This window comes from Rhinatrema bivittatum, chromosome 14 (assembly GCF_901001135.1).
Source record: "Rhinatrema bivittatum chromosome 14, aRhiBiv1.1, whole genome shotgun sequence".
NCBI lineage: Eukaryota > Metazoa > Chordata > Amphibia > Gymnophiona > Rhinatrematidae > Rhinatrema > Rhinatrema bivittatum.
Window position 1 is genome coordinate 23,827,026 of NC_042628.1, and position 17,623 is coordinate 23,844,648.

The 17,623-nt window shown below is 39.4% G+C and overlaps 1 protein-coding gene and 1 long non-coding RNA gene across 3 annotated transcripts in view; one reads left to right on the top strand and one right to left on the bottom strand.

Annotated features, from left to right (window-relative positions):
- The window catches only part of LOC115075792, a 30,001-nt gene extending 17,914 nt beyond the window's left edge, over positions 1-12,087 (top strand). Inside the window, exon 3 of the long non-coding RNA XR_003852606.1 lies at positions 8,453-12,087. This is a non-coding gene — a long non-coding RNA (uncharacterized LOC115075792). The remainder of the gene's footprint in view (positions 1-8,452) is intronic.
- Positions 1-17,623, bottom strand: part of PARN (poly(A)-specific ribonuclease) — a 185,307-nt gene that overhangs the window by 20,123 nt on the left and 147,561 nt on the right. For both annotated transcript variants that reach the window (XM_029576561.1, XM_029576560.1), the window contains exon 22: positions 17,395-17,584. In XM_029576561.1, coding sequence (XP_029432421.1) covers positions 17,395-17,584 — 190 coding nt within the window. The remainder of the gene's footprint in view (positions 1-17,394; positions 17,585-17,623) is intronic.

Sequence of the window (17,623 nt, forward strand, 5' to 3'; positions counted from 1 at the left end):
ATAATGTCTTATCGAAGATTATGTAGATGGGCTCATTACCTAACACTACAGTGCTTTCTCCTATAAGTTCTTGGAGCTCGCCCTTTCCATGGAGTCTGCACAGCTTTATTGAACTTATGAATCCTTTATTTCCTTATTCTTAAAACGTTGTAATGCTCATACTATTAATTTACTATGTAGTTTTCTAGGTCTCAATCTGGAATGGATATAATCAGGGTAATGTGGACATTGGCATTTTGGTTTTTCCTTGTTTAACCTGGTTCCTATAGAAGAGCATCGTTGGGTGAAAGGAATTGAAGACACCAAGCTGTTTTCATGTAATGCTGTTTCTTGGAGCAATAGGATTTAATTTTTGTATAGTTTATACGTTCGATGCTTAGTTTCTTGAAATGTGTACGTCAGGAACCCACTGCTTTGAAGAGAAAGAGTGGTGTCTGGGTGATCTAGAATCTTATTGATGTTTGCATGGCAGAGGTTTGGTTGTGTGTGAATGAGCTCCAGAGTAAGAACTTCCTTTCATGTAATGGTATATTCTAGTCCTAAAAACGTAAGCTGGAGATGTATGGACTTTGTATGATTTATAACATCTGCAGACACTGTTTTATAAATAACTATGGTGGAAATTAAAATACTCTCTCAATGTAGGTGGCATCCACTCTCCCATTAAAAGGGAGAAGCTGCTTTCCCTGTACAGCAGAGAAAAGGCACAAATTGTCTTTATATAAGAAATATCTTACTGATGGAGCATCTAAACTTAAAACGAGAATGGGTTGGACAATTCTTTCCCCCCCCCCCCCCCCCCCCCCAATTATAAAGGGCAGGTTTTTATGACTAAAGACAGCTACTCCATGCTGTCTACTAAAAAATTAGTAGACCCTGAGGGCCGCTTTCTAATAAGTGGAACTCTACTCACAGAAATTCTTACTCTAATATTTATGCTCCTAATATTTACAATTTTTATATATATATATTTTTTAAACAAAAATAATGAACTTGGACAATTCCCTTCTCATCAGTATACTCTCAGTAGGACTTTAACTTGATAGCAGATACACAGTTGATACTTAACCAATATGCAACATGCACCAATGAAAAAAAATAAGAGGGAATCCCTTTTTTTTTTTTTTAAACTAGAAAACTACATGTGGTGGATGTGTGGAGACTCCTGCATCCTATGGAATAAGATTTTTCATTTCTCCTCACGCCAAAAAAATAGCTATTCTCAAATACTTTGTATCCTTGCCTATATTCTCAGATTTCCACCGAAGACAGTGGAAATACCATATTTTCTGACCATGCCCATGTCAAAGTCCCTTCTCTCCAAAGCCCTCTAGTGGTGATTGCTCCCATCTCTATCTCATGATAAAGAGTTTAATCAGTACTTGATAGAGAAGTGGAGAGAATATTTGCAGTTCAACCAGACCTCAGGCATTAAAGCAGATATTTTTTGGGAAGCTGGGAAAGCTACCATGCGGGGGACATATCATTGCTTATCTACTGCATAAAAACAGATAAGGAAATTAAATGTTTAAATAAAACGCCTTAAGGAATTGAAGGCTAATATGAGCCAAACTAATGATGTCTTTCTTAGTATGAAAACAGTAAGAACATGTCTTAATTGCTTTTTCAGAGAGAAATTTGGACTATATTGAACTTTCAAAGTCAGTTATTTAAATACCGCAACAAAGTAAACTTTTTGGCTTCTATGGTCAAAAAAACAACCCAAAAAACCCAAAAGTTATACACTGAAAATGCAAAACAAGCAAGAGCAGATCCTTCAGTGCACCCAAAATTTCTGGTATTTTTCCTGAATTTCATAGACCATTATACTCAGAGTATCCTCTGTCCACTTCAATATGAAATGTATTTTTCCAGAGTCTGCATCTACCTGTGTTTCAACCTGAGCTAATACAAGGCCTGGCACAGCCAATCTCAGTATTAGAAAAATCATGCTATTACTAAGCTTCTATTGGCTAAGGATCCTGGTTTAGACTGTATAGGTTATGAGCATAAGATAAGATAATGAAAGACCTCGCTGAACCTTTATTACAGATGTATAATTGTTCTTTTAAGCAGCAGTTCCCAGAGTATGCTAATCAAGCATTAATTATTGTATTTCCAAAAGTGGGTAAGAATTTGGAGTTACCAGAATCTTATCAACCAGTATCTTTAATCAATGTAGATGTTAAAATATTAGTTTCTATTGTAGTGAAATGTCTTAACTCAAGAGATGCCTATGCTAATAGCCCCAATTCAGACTGGTTTTGTTTGTGATTGACATGGGGTAACTAATGTTAGAAAATTAGTTGCACTTGGGTCAAAGGAGGAAGTGAATGAAATAGGTATAGTGGTCAGACTAGATGCAGAGAAGACTTGACAGAATGCAATGGGAATTCCTGAATATTTACTAGCTTGGGTATCATTGTTCTATTCCAGACCTCAAGCCAGGGTGTTGATGGGCTAGTATCAGGACCATTTGAGTTACATGGAGGTACGTGCCAGGGGTGCCTCCTAGCCCCACTGCTGTACTTACTAGCAACTGAACTGATAGTTCTAATAATTAAGATAGGTCCTAGTATTAAAGGGCTAATATTAGGGAAATCAGAAACCAAAAATGTGTCTTTTTGCAGAGAATATGTTGCTTTTCTACATAATCCTAGCAAATCTCTCATTACCTCCTTTACACTGACAGAAGGATTTGGGACCTTTGCAGGTTTAAAAGTAAACATCCAAATCTGAAGCCTTACCAAATTTTATTAAAAGCTAAGCACTCCTGGGTCTGGTGATTTCCCATTTCAATGGGCTTCATCTCATATTAAATATCCTGGGGTTCTTATACTGCAAGACTTATCTAAGATGTACAAGATGAATATATCAAAAACCATTGAGGAAATTCAGGAACAGCTATAAGCTTGATGCAATCTTCCCATCTTCTTTGGGAAATGTGCTCTCTAAAATGACACTATTGCCTAAAATACTCTAAGATCCAAAATTCTCCCATAATGGCTGTCAAAAGACAAAAAAAACGATGTTCTTTAGTCACTTTTTATGGAGGGGTAAACCAGCCAAAATAAGCAATGCTAAACTATTGCACACCAAGAAGTAAGGAGGCCTAAACACGCCAGACTTTCACCTCTAGAACATGACTTGCCAGATGAGATTTGCCTGGAAATGGTATTTGGGGGAATTTAAGTTTGACATGCCAAATTTGGCTTCAGAGTTGATCTTCCCGTATACTGCATATCAAATATTCTGTATTACCATCTCACAAAGAATCATTTTGCTTAAACCATGCTATTGGCTTGGTGATGTGTTGATGGTGGGGGGTGGCTTCCCTGGATTCTGAATTGATACCCTTTACTGGAAACCCTGAATTTGAACCTGGTTTACATAATTCAATATTTCACATTTGGAAACAATGGTTTGCAAACAATTTCACAATTTTACTGTAATGGGTGTTCTACAGTTTTTTCTTTTGAGCAATTAGGCACACTATCAAATGCTATATAAACACTTTTCAACGAAATTGCCTAATTCGGAATGGTTCGGGAAAAAATTAATTTTTGGGTTAGTGCGTGCTATCGGGAGTTGGCGTGCACTAACCCAAAAATCGAGGCTCCCGAAAACCCCCCCCCGAACTGCAGGAAAAACAAAATTCCCATGGGGGGGGCCCCGAAATCCTAACCCGAAGCACATTTCTACTTCAGACTAATCCCGCCCGCAGTGCTGCGCTGAAGTAACGGAGAGTCCGCTCATTGTTCTGCGTTAATCTTGTCCGCTTGTTTCGCTCTCTCGGTTGGAGGGTCCGTTTCCAGAAGGGGTGTTTCTTTCCCCGTTCTATTAGCGGTTTATAGTTAGTTTTGGTTTTAGTTCTCTGGTTGTGTTTCTACTTTGACATTACGTATGACTGAGGGGCTGTGACTGGCACAGGGGCATATATGGCTCCGCCCACAAGTTTTAGTCTGTCTCCATCTACTGGTGCGGAGTCACAACCCAGGTGTCCTGGACTGATCCTTGGTACTACAGGAATGAAAATTATCAGGTAAGAAACTAATTTTCCTTTCTACTTCAGACTAATAGCCTCTCCTGTCTCTAACTTGCTTTCACTTAAGTTTATTTAAAAAAAAAAAAAAAAAGGTTTTTAATGTAAGCAAATTACCACAGGCTTTCCAATTGAAACTGGCTTACTATAGCAATTCTGTACATTTCCCTTGTTTTCCCAGTTATTAAAATATATTTGTTTTAATGCATCTGTTTGCCAGATGTGCTATATTAAAAGATATATATGTTCAAACCTTTTAGTGATATCAACACTATCCCCAGTACAGCTCTGAAGCACATCAAGGTATTTTTGCATGAGTAATGATTAACGATTTCTCTAAAAAAAACAGATGCTTGGCAGCTGCAATCAGGAATTAAGTCAAGCATTATCCAAATCTAGATTGCTTAATAAGTATCTACAATGGCAAAAAGTGCAATTTACGTGACAATAAGGCAGCATTTATATATATAGCTAATCCCAAATTGGCTATAATAAAATGATAGGTTGCTGGCATATAGTGCTATATACTGTTAAATTAGAAGAAAATATTAGCAGCATCAAGAAATCATCTTTTCAATTCCTTCTAACCACCCCTAAAACCTAATGAGGAAAATCTGTTTGTAAAAGGCCCAGCAGAGGCCCAAGAATCACTAGTGAGGTGAGGTCATGTTCTTGGCAGGTACTACCTTAAACTAGGCAATAACCTTAGTTTCTATTAAAAGTTGTTTTGCCTCACAGGGTTATATGCAAGAGAAAGTAAATTACTTTCAAATGGCAAGATTACTGGTTGACTGAGGAAATGTGAGAATGGATTTTGTGTTTGTAGGGGGGGAGCATCCAATAACCCCCCTCCCCCTGCAAAAAAAAAAAAAAAGGCCCAATTTTGGTGAGCCTGAGATTATTCTTAGGGGCAAAATTTCAACAGGGCATGCAAACTTGGTTTACAATTTAGACAGAACACCAGGACCCCTATCTTTACCAAAAGGGACATAAGGTTTGCCCTACTGAGTCAGCCCAAAGATCCATCAAGCCCAGTATTTTATTTCCAACAGTGGCTAATTCAGGTCACAAGTACCTGGTAGAATCCCCTTTTGGTAAGGGATTCTAGGGATAAGCAGTGTATTTACCCAAATCCACCTTAATGGTTTATGGACTTTTCTCCTATGCACTGGTCCAAACCTTTTTTAAACCCAGCTACACTTAGGGGTAGATTTTAGAAGCCCCGCGCGCGTAAATCCTGCCGGATTTATGCGCGCCGGCGGCCTATTTTGCATAGGCCGCCGGCGCGTGCAAAGCCCCAGGACATGCCCCCGGTCCGGGGGTGTGGCCGAGTGCCCCGACACAGCGGCCTGTGTCAGGGCCTGGGCCAGCCGGCGCGTGCAAGTTACGCGGCAGGCGTAACTCCATAGAACAAGGTGGGAGGGGGGACAAAAAAAAAAAAAGTTCCCTCCGAGGCTGCTCCGAAATCGGAGCGGCCTCTGAGGGAACGGAGGCAGGCTCTGCGGCTCGGCACGCACAGGCTGCCGATTTTGCGCAGCCTTGCGCACGCCAACCCCGGATTTTGAAAGGTATGTGCAGCTACACGCACATCTTTTAAAATCCAGCGTACTTTTGTTCGCGCCGGTTGCGCAAACAAAAGTACGCGCGCACGCTGTTTTTTTTTAAAATGTACCCCTAAGTGTTTACCATATCCTCCAGCAACAAATTTGGAGTTTAATTATGCATTGAGTAAAAAAAATATGTTCTCTTATTTGTCTAAAATGTATTACCTAGTAACTTCATTTTATAGATCACTTATCACATCTCCTCTCAGGCTTTCTTCATCAGGGAATCATTCCATCCCAGTTATTTTGGTCACCCTTTTCTGCAGCTTTAATTCCACTAGATTGAGATGTGGTGGCAAGAATTGCATACAATACCAAAAGGTGTTTTGCACCATGGAGCGATACAGAGGCATTCGGATATTCTCCATTCCTGCCCTAATAATTCCTAGCATGCTATTTGCTTTTTTGGCCACTGCCACACATTCAGCAGAGAATTTTAACATATCTACGCTGACACCTAGATCCATTTCCTAGGTAGTGACTCCCAATGTGGAACTCTGCATTATTTGGGTTGCTCTCCCTCATGCAAGGGATGTGGGGTAGGGAGGCAGCATTACAGGTTGTCAAAGAAAAAAAAAGTGTTGCTTCCATCTACATTAGAAAAAGATAGTGTTTAGGGGGTAGGGAGGAGATGGGAAGGGGAAAGGAGATTAGGTATGGGTGAGCATATGGTAAAAGTTGGCATGTCCATGTGTGCACACTGGAAAGCACATGCACATGGACCCACGTGCAAAGTGGAAAATCTACCCCTAAATTAATAGATCCCAAGGTACTAATCCTTAATGGTTTATAGACTTCTGCTCTAGGAACTTATCCAAACCTTTTTTAAACCTAGTTACACTAACTGCCGTAACCACATACTCTGGCAATGAACTCCAAAGCTTAATTATGTGTTGAGTGAAAAACAATTCTCTCAGATTTGTTTAAATGATCTACTTGCTAACTTCATGGAGTGCCCCCTAGACCTTGCATTATCCAAAAGAGTAAATAACTGATTCACATTTACCCATTCAAGTCCTTTCATGATTCGGTAGACCTATCATATTCCTCCTTAGTCTTCTCCAAGCTGAACAGCCCTAACCTTTAGCCTTTCCTGATAAGGGAGCTGTTCCATGCCCTTTATCATTTTGGTTGCCCTTCTCTGTACTTTTTCCAGTGCAACTATATCTTTGAGATGAAGTGACAAGAACTGCACACAGTATTCAAGGTGCAGTCTTACCATGGAGCAACAGAGGCATCATGACATCCATTTTGTTCACCATTCCCTTCCTAATATTCTGTTTGCTTTTTTGACTACCACAGCACACTGAGCCAACTATTTCAATGTATTATCCACTATGATGCCTACATCTTTCCTGGGTGGTAACTCCTGATGTTAGCTTCCACATTGTGTAACTACAGCAAGGATTTTTTTTCCCTATATGCATCACCTTTCACTTGTCCACATTAAATTTCATCGGGCATTTAGATGCCCAATCTTCCAGTCTCACAAGGTTCTCCTGCAATTTATCAATCTGCTTGAGATTTAACTAATCTGCATAACTGTCATCTGCAAATTTGACCACCTTACTAGTAATGCCCCTTTCCAGATCATTTATAAATATATTAGAAAGCACCGGTCTTAGTATAGATCCCTGAGGCACTCCACTGTGAAAACAGACCATTTAATCCTACTCTATTTCCTCTCTTATCCTTTTGTGGATTGCAAACTGGTTATCGCCTCCTATATCATGACTTTAGTTTTGTTTTTAGAAGCCTCTCATGCAGAACTTTGTCGAATGCCTTCTGAAATTCCAAATACACCACATCTACCATTCACCTTTGTCCCACAGGTCTATGCACCCCTTCATAAAAATGTAGGAGATTTGAGTCAAGACTTCCCTTGAGTAAATCCATGCTGGTTGTGTCCCATTAAACCATGTCTATCTAAATGTTCTGTGGTTTTATTCTTTAACAGTTTCCATGATTTTCCCCGGCACTGAAGTCAGGCTCAGTGTAGAGTTTCCCAGATCTCACCTGGAGCCCTTTTTAAATATCAGGGTTACATTGGCCACCCTCCAATCTTCATGTACAATGGACGATTTTAATGATAGGTTACAAATTTTTACTAATAGGTCTGAAATTTCATTCGAGTTCTTTCAGAACGCTGAGGTGCATACCATCCACTCCAGGCAATTTATTACTCTTCGGTGATTTTGTTAATATTTTCAACCATTTTTCACAGCACTGACATCAGGTTCAATCTGTAGTTCCTGTTCACCCCTGGAACTCTAAAAACTGGTATAATGTTGGCCACCCTCCAATCTTCAGGTACCATAGCTGATTTTAATGATATAGTTTACAAATCAGACTAATAGTCGATCTGCAATTTCACTTTTCAGTTTTCAACATTCTGGGATGTATACCATCTGGATCAGGCAATTTTCTACTCTTTAGTTAATTTGCCCTATAAGCCTTTTCTGGTTTTTATGCTTTTTTTTTTAAACCCCAATGCATCAGCATACTATTAAGTTACTGCATTGGGAGTTTAAAAAAAAATTAACTTGTACATTAGAAAACTGTGCTGAACTTCAGTGAAGAGCTTTTAACTCACATTTTGCATTGGCCCCTATCTTTAGAAAAATCACCACATTGGGATAGTTGTGCCATTTTTTGGCACTCGTTCTTTAGTGTTTGCCACAATAAATGTTTATTTATCATAGTTAAACTTACGGAAAGCCCATGCTTCATTAATTCTGTGTCCCCTTTAAAGTTGTGTGTATTTGAAAAGGAGTTAAAATGGATAGGAGTTTTTCCATTCTTCCAGAAATATATTTCTTCAGGAGACTGGGAAGTTGAGAAGTGTCCTGAGAGGGTTGCTGTGGTGGTGGATCGGTGGCCTGTCGAGGCTGGAGCGCTGCTGGAGGGCCGACGAGGCGGACTGAGGACACGCCCCCGAGCGACATCATTGGCAGGCGAAGCCAGAGGAGCTTTAAAAAAAAAAAAACTGTCTCCCTATGGCGCGCAGCTACCGCATTGCCGAAGCCGCACACACCCCAAAGGGGCACGCAGCTTTGGTTTGAAAATCATCAAAAGTCACCTAAACAGCTTTTCTCGATTTTCGTTTCCTTCGAGAAATCTTCCTAGCTCTACCAGGGGGAATTCAAGTTGGACAATCCAATTCAGCTAAGTATCCTTCAACTTTTTATTTATATTGTTTCTTAAGAATGCCTTACTTGGCTCGCAAATCTAGAGCTCGAGAAAGGTTCGCAGTGGAAGGAACTGTAGCTAGTCCGGTGTTGGGCCCAATGGATGCCCACATCAGAAGAGGGATCTCAATACCGGGCAAAACACCGCCTGAAGGGATCCAGGAAGGCATGGTAACCCTTCGCAATCTTGAAATCTCGTTGTCCCCAGATAGAGCTCCCCCTGAGAATCCTGCGACTAATAGATCGGAATCATATGGGGGACACCACACAGCCACTCGAAAAGAATGGTGGAATTAAAGATGACCCAGGAAATTCTTTGAATCATGTTGCAGGAGGAGCTAAGTTTCTTGGCATCTCAGAGGGAAGTGTTATAGAGGGTCAAGTGCTGCCTCAGGACACTGATTATAGTTTTGATAAGTTAATTGGTGATGTTGGCTTACTCCCAATAGTAAGACCACCTGTAATCTCTTTAGAGGTTATATGGGAAACTTTAGTAGTTTTAGATAAGAATGTTACCCTGCAATTGAAACCTGTCTTAAAAATATGGAAAATCTAGATTCCAAGTTGAAAAATGTAATTTTGGATAATTGTAAGAGGGATCAGGCTATAACTAATGTTTCTACTGAATTAAAAAGATTAAGTGATCAGAATGTTATGATAAAAGAAAATCAATGTTTATCTAGGAAGCTAGAAAACCTTGAAAATCGAAAGCGAAGTAAGAATTTAAGGCTGGTAAACTTTCCAAAGTTGCCAGCCCCCTCTGCTAAGGAAATGTGGAGTAAATTTGCCCTAGAATTTCTGAAAATTCCCCAACAAGCCATGCCTCCTCTGACTTAGATTTATTATATTTCCTCCTGGAAAAATGTATCTGAGAAAGGACAAGATTTTCAGTCAATAACACCTTTAAATGTTACAGAAATTTTGGAATCCACAAATGTGGAAATGGCTCAGCCTTCCACATTGATCTTTTCCTTCTTATTAAACTCAGATAGAGTGGGTCCAAAAGTTATTTTTCAGAAACATTAATGAAAAATTGTCAACTCAATGTAAAAGTATTTCCAGATGTTACAAGAGACACAAAAGAGAAGGAAATAAATCATTTTGAGACCTAAACTTTTGCAAATGGGTGCTCAGTATAAGTTAAAGTTTCCATGTAAGTGTTGCATCACTTATAAGTCTGTTAAGTATTGTTTTTTTCAACCTTCTCATTTGATCAAGTTCATTGCAGATAAGAAAACAGAGTGCGGTCCAGAAGCAGCAAGTCCTCAGTGATATAACTAGAAATGCTCTATAAATGAAAAATAAGATTCCTGTAATTGGATTGTCAATATTTCTTATAAATTGATTTTGTGATTTATGCCTTTATTGTTTCAATGTTATCCCCCTATATTGAGGACTAAAATATTACATGGTTTAAATTGTGATTTTCTTTGGTAAATGATATATGGTATAACAGTATTAACCATGTAAATTCTGTATCAAGGTATTGATTGTATTGTTTAAAAATTGATATAAATAAAATAAAAAATATATTTCTTGGATGTAATGCCAAACACCAAGTGGATCGGTTAAATCCAGAATAGGTGATTCAATCTGATCTAGTCAAACATGGCAGATCCCAGTGAGGCATAAGAAATTGCTTTAAGAATTCCATAAGTTACTTAGGGGCAGATTCAATACCATGTGCTAGCTGCTGCGCACAGCCTAACACGTGATTGGACGCGCGTCCATAACCTCCGACCCAATACAGAGATTAGTGTGTCCAAGACACACATCCAAATCTCCACATACATGAGGCTATTAGCTAATCCCTGTAATCCAATAAATTTTTCATGCGGCCAATGCACCCTTGCAACGTGGCAATTTTTACACCAGCCCTGGGCTGGCATAAAAAGGTATGCCACACTCAAGGGCACGTTGAAAAAGAAAAATCCTGCTTTGAGAGTCCTCCTAATAGTACAGTAGTGATACTAAGTAAGAGGAACCAAATAAAGTATTTGTTTAAAAAAGTTCTTTGAAAAAAAATTTGACGTCCAATACACACAAGATACAGTCTAGACCATGTATCTTATGCGTGTATATGCCGGTAGCAGGAGAAGAGACGCTCAGACTGAGCATTCGTTTTCCCAACCTGCTTGACAGCCTCTTCTCCTGTGCGCCCGATTCTGAGGACGTACTAGAGACATTTGTCCTTAGTACCTCCTTATTAGTGCGACCCCTCATTTTAATATTGTATTGGGAACCCAGGAGAGATGGCTAGGCATGCATTAGGAAAACAGGTGCTCAACACCGAGCGCCCACTTTCTGTGCACCTTTATTGAATCTGTCCCTTAATATGCATGTGGTTGAGCCTAGGCATTCTGTGAGGTCAAAGGCTCAGGCCCTTAGGGAGGGCAGGAAAATGCCACAGTTAGTCCAATCAGCCTACCAGCATAGGTGGCACCTGTAAGGGATATTTGGCTGCACAGGCATGACTATCCGGGAAGGGAGGGGTGATAGAGAACACTAAGGGCAATAGGGCAAAAGCCAGTGCTATCTGACCAACTGTGACATGCTGCCCTGGGACACAAACAGGCCCTGGTTTGTAAGGATGGGAATCTTAAGAACTATCCCACCGTAGAATGAGATTCAATTTTTTTTTTTATTGTAAATATATTTGGATACAAGATAATGTATAACTTTTTTCTCCAAGGAAAACAGTTTATTTAAAAAAAATAGAAAGCAGTTGTCTGAAGTAAGCTATACCTTTGGTATGATATATTAATTTTAAAAACTAAGGCAGTTGAAAGGTGTGTGGCAAATTTCTAACTACAAAGATTTTAGGAAGCACATTAAAAGCCTGTGCAAAGAGAATTGCTTTAACTTAGTGTAAAGTGAGCCATAACTTCTAAAATTAACCTGGTGATTAACTATTGATTTTATTTATAATTTTATTCTGTTATGTTTTTGCTTTTTGTTATTTGATGTACTCATGTCTATGTTGACTGTTACCCACTCAAACCAAACGGTTTATTGGATATTGTGGGCTGTAAGTATTTTAAAATATTTATTCATACTATATTCAAACTTTAGTTCTCCAAGATTTCAGTTCTGTAAAGTGGCTAAATATTTGGCTGTGAGGGGAAATTGTATGATTTTCCCAGAAATTTACATATGTATCCTTGTATTTTCACAAATAGCTGTGCTGTCTGAAATGTTTATTGGCAATATCCCTTTAAAGATGGGAAGTACGAGGAAACCATCAGCAGATACTAAAAAGTGAACACAAATATTAAATTTTATTTGTTTAGTGATGACAAGAGTCCACTGGTGAAAAGGAGATGATCCTGTGGGTGAGTAACTTATAGGGACTTTTGTTTTCAGTCTTCCCAGAAATTCATTAGTGTATCATAAAACAAACAGGAGAAAAGTTTAGTGGAAAAATTACATTGATTTGCCTCACTTTTTTGTTCGTTATAATAAACGCTGATAAATTTCCAAGGGGAAAAAAAAACACAAAACTGAAAATGAAGATCCCTAGTAATTGAGTCTCCCCTACAGGCTTTAAAAACTATCATTGAAACTCAACTCCAATAAAGTGCAGTCAGAAGTGAAAAGTTCGGGGGGAGATTCTAGACTAGAGGTTCAAGTGCCTGAGGTGGTAAGGAAGACTTTTTGGGAGACTGAGGTGGATTAACCAGCTGCTCCCTAGGCCAGGTGACAGTGCTCAAGTCACCTCGATTACTGTAATGGCATCTATGTGGGCTTGGCAAAAAGGGCGGGTAGCTAGACTGCAAGTTGTCCAGAAGCTGGCTGCCAGGGAAAGGAAAGGGCCTCTTACGCTGGCTTCCATTCGTTTCAACAATTCTATGCTTAGCTTTTCACACCAATCGGATGGGACCTTTCAATCTTACTGGGGGGGGGGGGGGGGGGGGGGGAGTTTCAGTACCAACCTTAAGGCCCCTTCCGTTCCACTTAGCCTCAGGATTGGCGCTTCCTTTTCCGAAAGTCCTGCACCTGGGGAAAGCCAGGGAGAGGGCATTCACAGCAGTGGCCCCAAGTTTTTGGAATTCTCTTCCATTGTACATCAAGGAAATTAGCCTTTTTTTCCGGATGTAATTAAAAAGCTTGGCTTTTTAGCCAGTGGACCTCATAGAACTTAGAAGATTCAGATTGGCCTGCATATTTTTTTTTTATTTTTTTTTAAACAGTTGTGTACATTGTGGCAGTAAACTGGAGAAGGGGGAGCTGGATTTACACAGCCAGCACAGTAGAGTAGTGCTAGGTGTGGGTTTAAGACAACCTTTGGGCTTGTATGTTTTGTTAATGTGTATATGCAGTGTGATTTTGATAAGCTAGAGTGTGGATTTGCAATTTTATAGGTTAAATGTTTTGTGCTGAAATCCACTCTATAGAGGAGCCGGCCTGAAAAAGCAGACTATAAATTTAAATTAAAAACTTGATTACTGAAACACAAATTAAAGCAGTAAGGCATGCTACAAATAGGAGCATTTAGAAATGCACCAGTGACTACCACTGAGCTAAAATACCAACTCTTCTAGTTGAACTAGTTAGACAGATCCTATTTCAGTTTGGTTACTCAGATCCTTTCCCTCATCACTCCACCCTTTCAATACCACAAGTGTTGATTGCTTCTGTCCAGCTAACCAAGTTTTTCATCCAAATACTATGAAGACAGCTCTAATGAATGAAAATGATGGCTTATCTGTTCATTATAAGGATGCTTGGTTCATTCATACTTTAGGGTTTTTTTTTGTTTTTTTAAATGATAGCCTTGAATAAAGAGCAGAGTTGCCTGGTCCTCATCTGCCCCAATATCAGATTGGACCGGGGCATGTCATAGGTGCAGAGGAAGCATATAAAAAAAACAGGGAAAGTATAAAAGGGTTCATCCATTCTTGTACCCTTCCATTGAACTCAGGGTGACATCCCAAATTACAAAACCTGTAAATTGTCTTCTAAAATCACTTAAGGTGGTTGTTATACTATTTACTTCCACTTCCCTTAGTATTTTAGTTAAAAAAAAATCATCCAAAGCATTAGCACAGAAAATGGAGGTTTTACAAAAACGTTTGTGGGTTTATTCCACCCTGCAGTTAAGCTTTCCTGAGGTAGTAGTTAAAGGTTTGCACTTCTTGCCTGTTATTCCCTGCATTTGCCGCTCTGATTTAGGTGACCACCAAAAAACTGAACCAAATTATGCTCGACTCCGTTTTAGGCAGAGCTTTTGTCCAAAGGACACTGGCTATTTGTGTGTGTGTGCATGGCACAAAGGGAATAAATTGTTTCCAAGAAATACTCATTTCTCTGGCTCTTTACACAAGTGCCGTCAAACAACAATTTGCTAGATATTTTAAGAGACTTCTTAATCAAGGACTTATTTTTCTGTTCTGCAATTTTCAAGTCCTCTCCTTTAAAATCAAAAGGTGCTCTTACCTATAGAACTGGAAGGGGGAGAAATGATGGTTTTATAGCAGCAGTAAAGTTAAAGCTACAGTAGCTAGCAGATGCTTGTAATGCTTCTTAAATCTGACAGCCATGTAGATACAAGTAACTGGAATGCTGCCCAGGAGGCCCCCATCCCCCTGGAAAGGCCTTTTTCCATATCAAATATATTGGCATAATTCCAAAACATGCTCATGGATGGGAAAAATCTTAGAGCAGTTGAAGAGTCTTCAGATACTACTTAGCTAGTACCTGGGATTTGCCATCTGCCAGTTATAGGTTTGCTATCAGAATTAATGCACTCATCTGCAACCATATTACTCTACTGAAGTTACAGGAGATCCTCTCACATATCCCATAGACATTTCATATACTTGCCCATTCTATTCCCCTCTGTGCTTCATCCATCCTTTCTAGAATGCTACTGCCAAGATAGACCCCCCCCCTACTATGTCCCTCTGCCTTCATGGCTCATGCCCTGGCTCTTCCTTCTAAGACTCCATCTACTTTCGACCTACATGTATCGCTCTGATACCTTCACACGCTGATGTCCCAACATTCCTCATTTTTCCTTCACCATGTAATACATACTTTCTAAACTGCTGCCCAGCATTTTTACCCTCAGAGCATCCTGTTACACAGTGATTTGCCCCTTCATACCCTTATCTCCACTTTTCTCTGTCTTGTTCTACACATTTCTCTTTTGATTAGTCCTTTACTTTCTTCCTTCATCCTCACCAACATATTTACCACAACACTACTCTAGAAGTCATCTTCCACACCTCCTTCCCTGAACACCCAAGAAAAGCTCTACAACCCCTTTAAAGCTCCCTCCCTTGATGGCAATGATGGTACAGATCTTCTGAATGGCAACACTGGTGGTTTCAGGTATGGAGGTACACTTTGACCAAGACAGAATTATCTAAAATCAGCAGATCCCAGCCTTGTCCTGGAGGTATACCTAAAACTGGGGTGGTTTTCTGATAGCTATTACCTTCTCTAAAGTATTTCCAGACAAATGCAGTGCTGTACAGATCAGACAACCCCTTGTCCATAGAGCTTGCAATCTAGTCAAGACAAACATGACAAATGAGCCTATGAGGTGTTATTTGTTGTAGAGAAGTGATTAAAAACTCACCTTTTTGAAGCTGCTTTTAAATCTTAAACTGGATTTCAATACAACCACAGGGAGCCTATTCCACCCATGATTAATATGTATAGAATATATTTGCATAATTTGTGTCTATTGCATCTCTAAGGTATCATGCATATCAATTGTGGCTATCCAGAAAACTAGACCAGATAGATGTGCCTCTAGGACAGAATTGGGAACCAGTGGCTGAATTAGATGAAGCTGGTAATCAGAAGACCAGAATTCAAATCTTTCCCCACTAAATCTTATAGTGACTTACCCAATGTCACAAGTTCAAACTGCCTCAAGTCCCCACAGGGACAGTAACTTAAAACAGCCGCACATGTATGCACGTATGCTGGCATTGGAAGTGGCCATTTTATAACATTTTATTTATTTATTTAACAGTTTTATATACCGAAGTTCTGGTAACAAAGTTACTAATCACTTCGGTTTACATTACAACAATAGATTGACAGTATTTAGAATAATGTCTTACAATGAACATATGATATAAAATAGGCTATATGCGCGTACAGGTGCACGTGAATTTATATGGATGCATAATTATGCCACCTCTACCATGTAAGTGGGGGGATTTTGGTAATATGCACGCCAATGCAATTACTAGTTTCCCCAGTCTGTTCCCAATTCACCCAGTTAAAGGACAGGATTCCCTAACACCCTACTTAATAAGCCTCCCTTTTACCCCCAAACCTTAAACCCTCACTAGTCAGTCTAGTTTTGGGTTTTTTTTAGTTATATGCCATTTATAGCAGAAGTAAAGTTACACAGATAGGGACCCCAGCACACACTAGTGCACATAAATACTTATATGCGGGTTTTATTCATATTTCCTGGAACGCCCATGCCCTGCACCGACCACACCTTTTTGTAAAAAAAAAAAAAAAGGGTTCTTGTGCGCATATCAGGAGATATATACGTACTCGCGTGCTTTTTAAAATCTGCTTGGTGCACGCCGGCCTGACTTCTCCTGCATCTCCCAGTTTCGACATACGTAGAGCTTTTAAAGTTCACCTTTTAGGTTGTAAGCTCTTTCAGAGGATGGTTGTGTAAAATGTTATGCAGATGCATGCAAAAATTAAAATATATACATATTAAAATTGAAAAAGAAAAAAAGCTTAAATGTTGTGGTGATTCCTGCTAGCCCTAGAGGGCTTATCAAGTTTAGAATTGATGGCTTTCAGTCCAGCCCTCGGCAGATCTTGATTTGGCACAAGTTGGGCAACAGTGGAAGAGGACTCATGAGACTTACAGTACATAATAGGAAAGGAAAAAAAACTCAAGCACACACCCACAGCTTTAAGCAAATGCTTGAACACAGGAAGAATAAATTAAAAATTAATTTCTGCAACTAATCTTATTGACCAAAGAAATGGGTTTTTAAAAAAAAACTGTCTGCCCTATATGTGGGCAATTTTGCCTGCAGTATGTGGAGGTGTTCCTGGAGTTGGAGGTAGGGTTTGGGATTATGCTTATATTTGTGCATTTTCAGAAGCAAGCATAAGTTTTGCAGTGAAAAGTACCCATGAAAATTAGCAAATGCCAATGTATGTGGATCCCCTTTTGCTGTGGTAATTTTCAAAGTAAAAATATGTGCCTACTTTCACTTTGAAAATTATTACAAAGTCCATGGATGAAAAAGCATCTGGAGACTTTGCATTTAAAATAGAAAGACTTAAAATTATGCCCCCCAAAGCATTTGATTTTTCAGCTTCAAATGCTCACTTGTGTTGGCAGCACATCCTATGCAAACCCACTGCAGTAAGGAAGGGCTTACGGGTGAACGTCTATTTGGCAGAGGCTTTTATCACATTATGAAATGTGGTATCTTACCCCAGCAAAGGCCCAAGAAATTGTTTCCTCTAGTGTGTGTATTTCTAACAACCCAAAAACAAAGAACAAGGCAGTAAGAACATTACCATTCCAAATGTGGAGACAGCTAGTTATAAAACAACCCACCTGTTGGTAAAATAATCTGGACACTGTGGCATATATGGTGCATACTGAGTTTTTAACCTCTTCCTCTCCATTTCTTTCCAGCTGTTCTCTGTCCATTTTCTCTTTGGTTGCTTCTGCTCGTGCTTCTTCTCTATGTACTCTGCATACGTTTGGATCCGATAACTTTCTGCATACTTGCTGGTGTTGACAGCTGCAAGATAGCATGGCAATTTTAGGATGATAGGTGCTT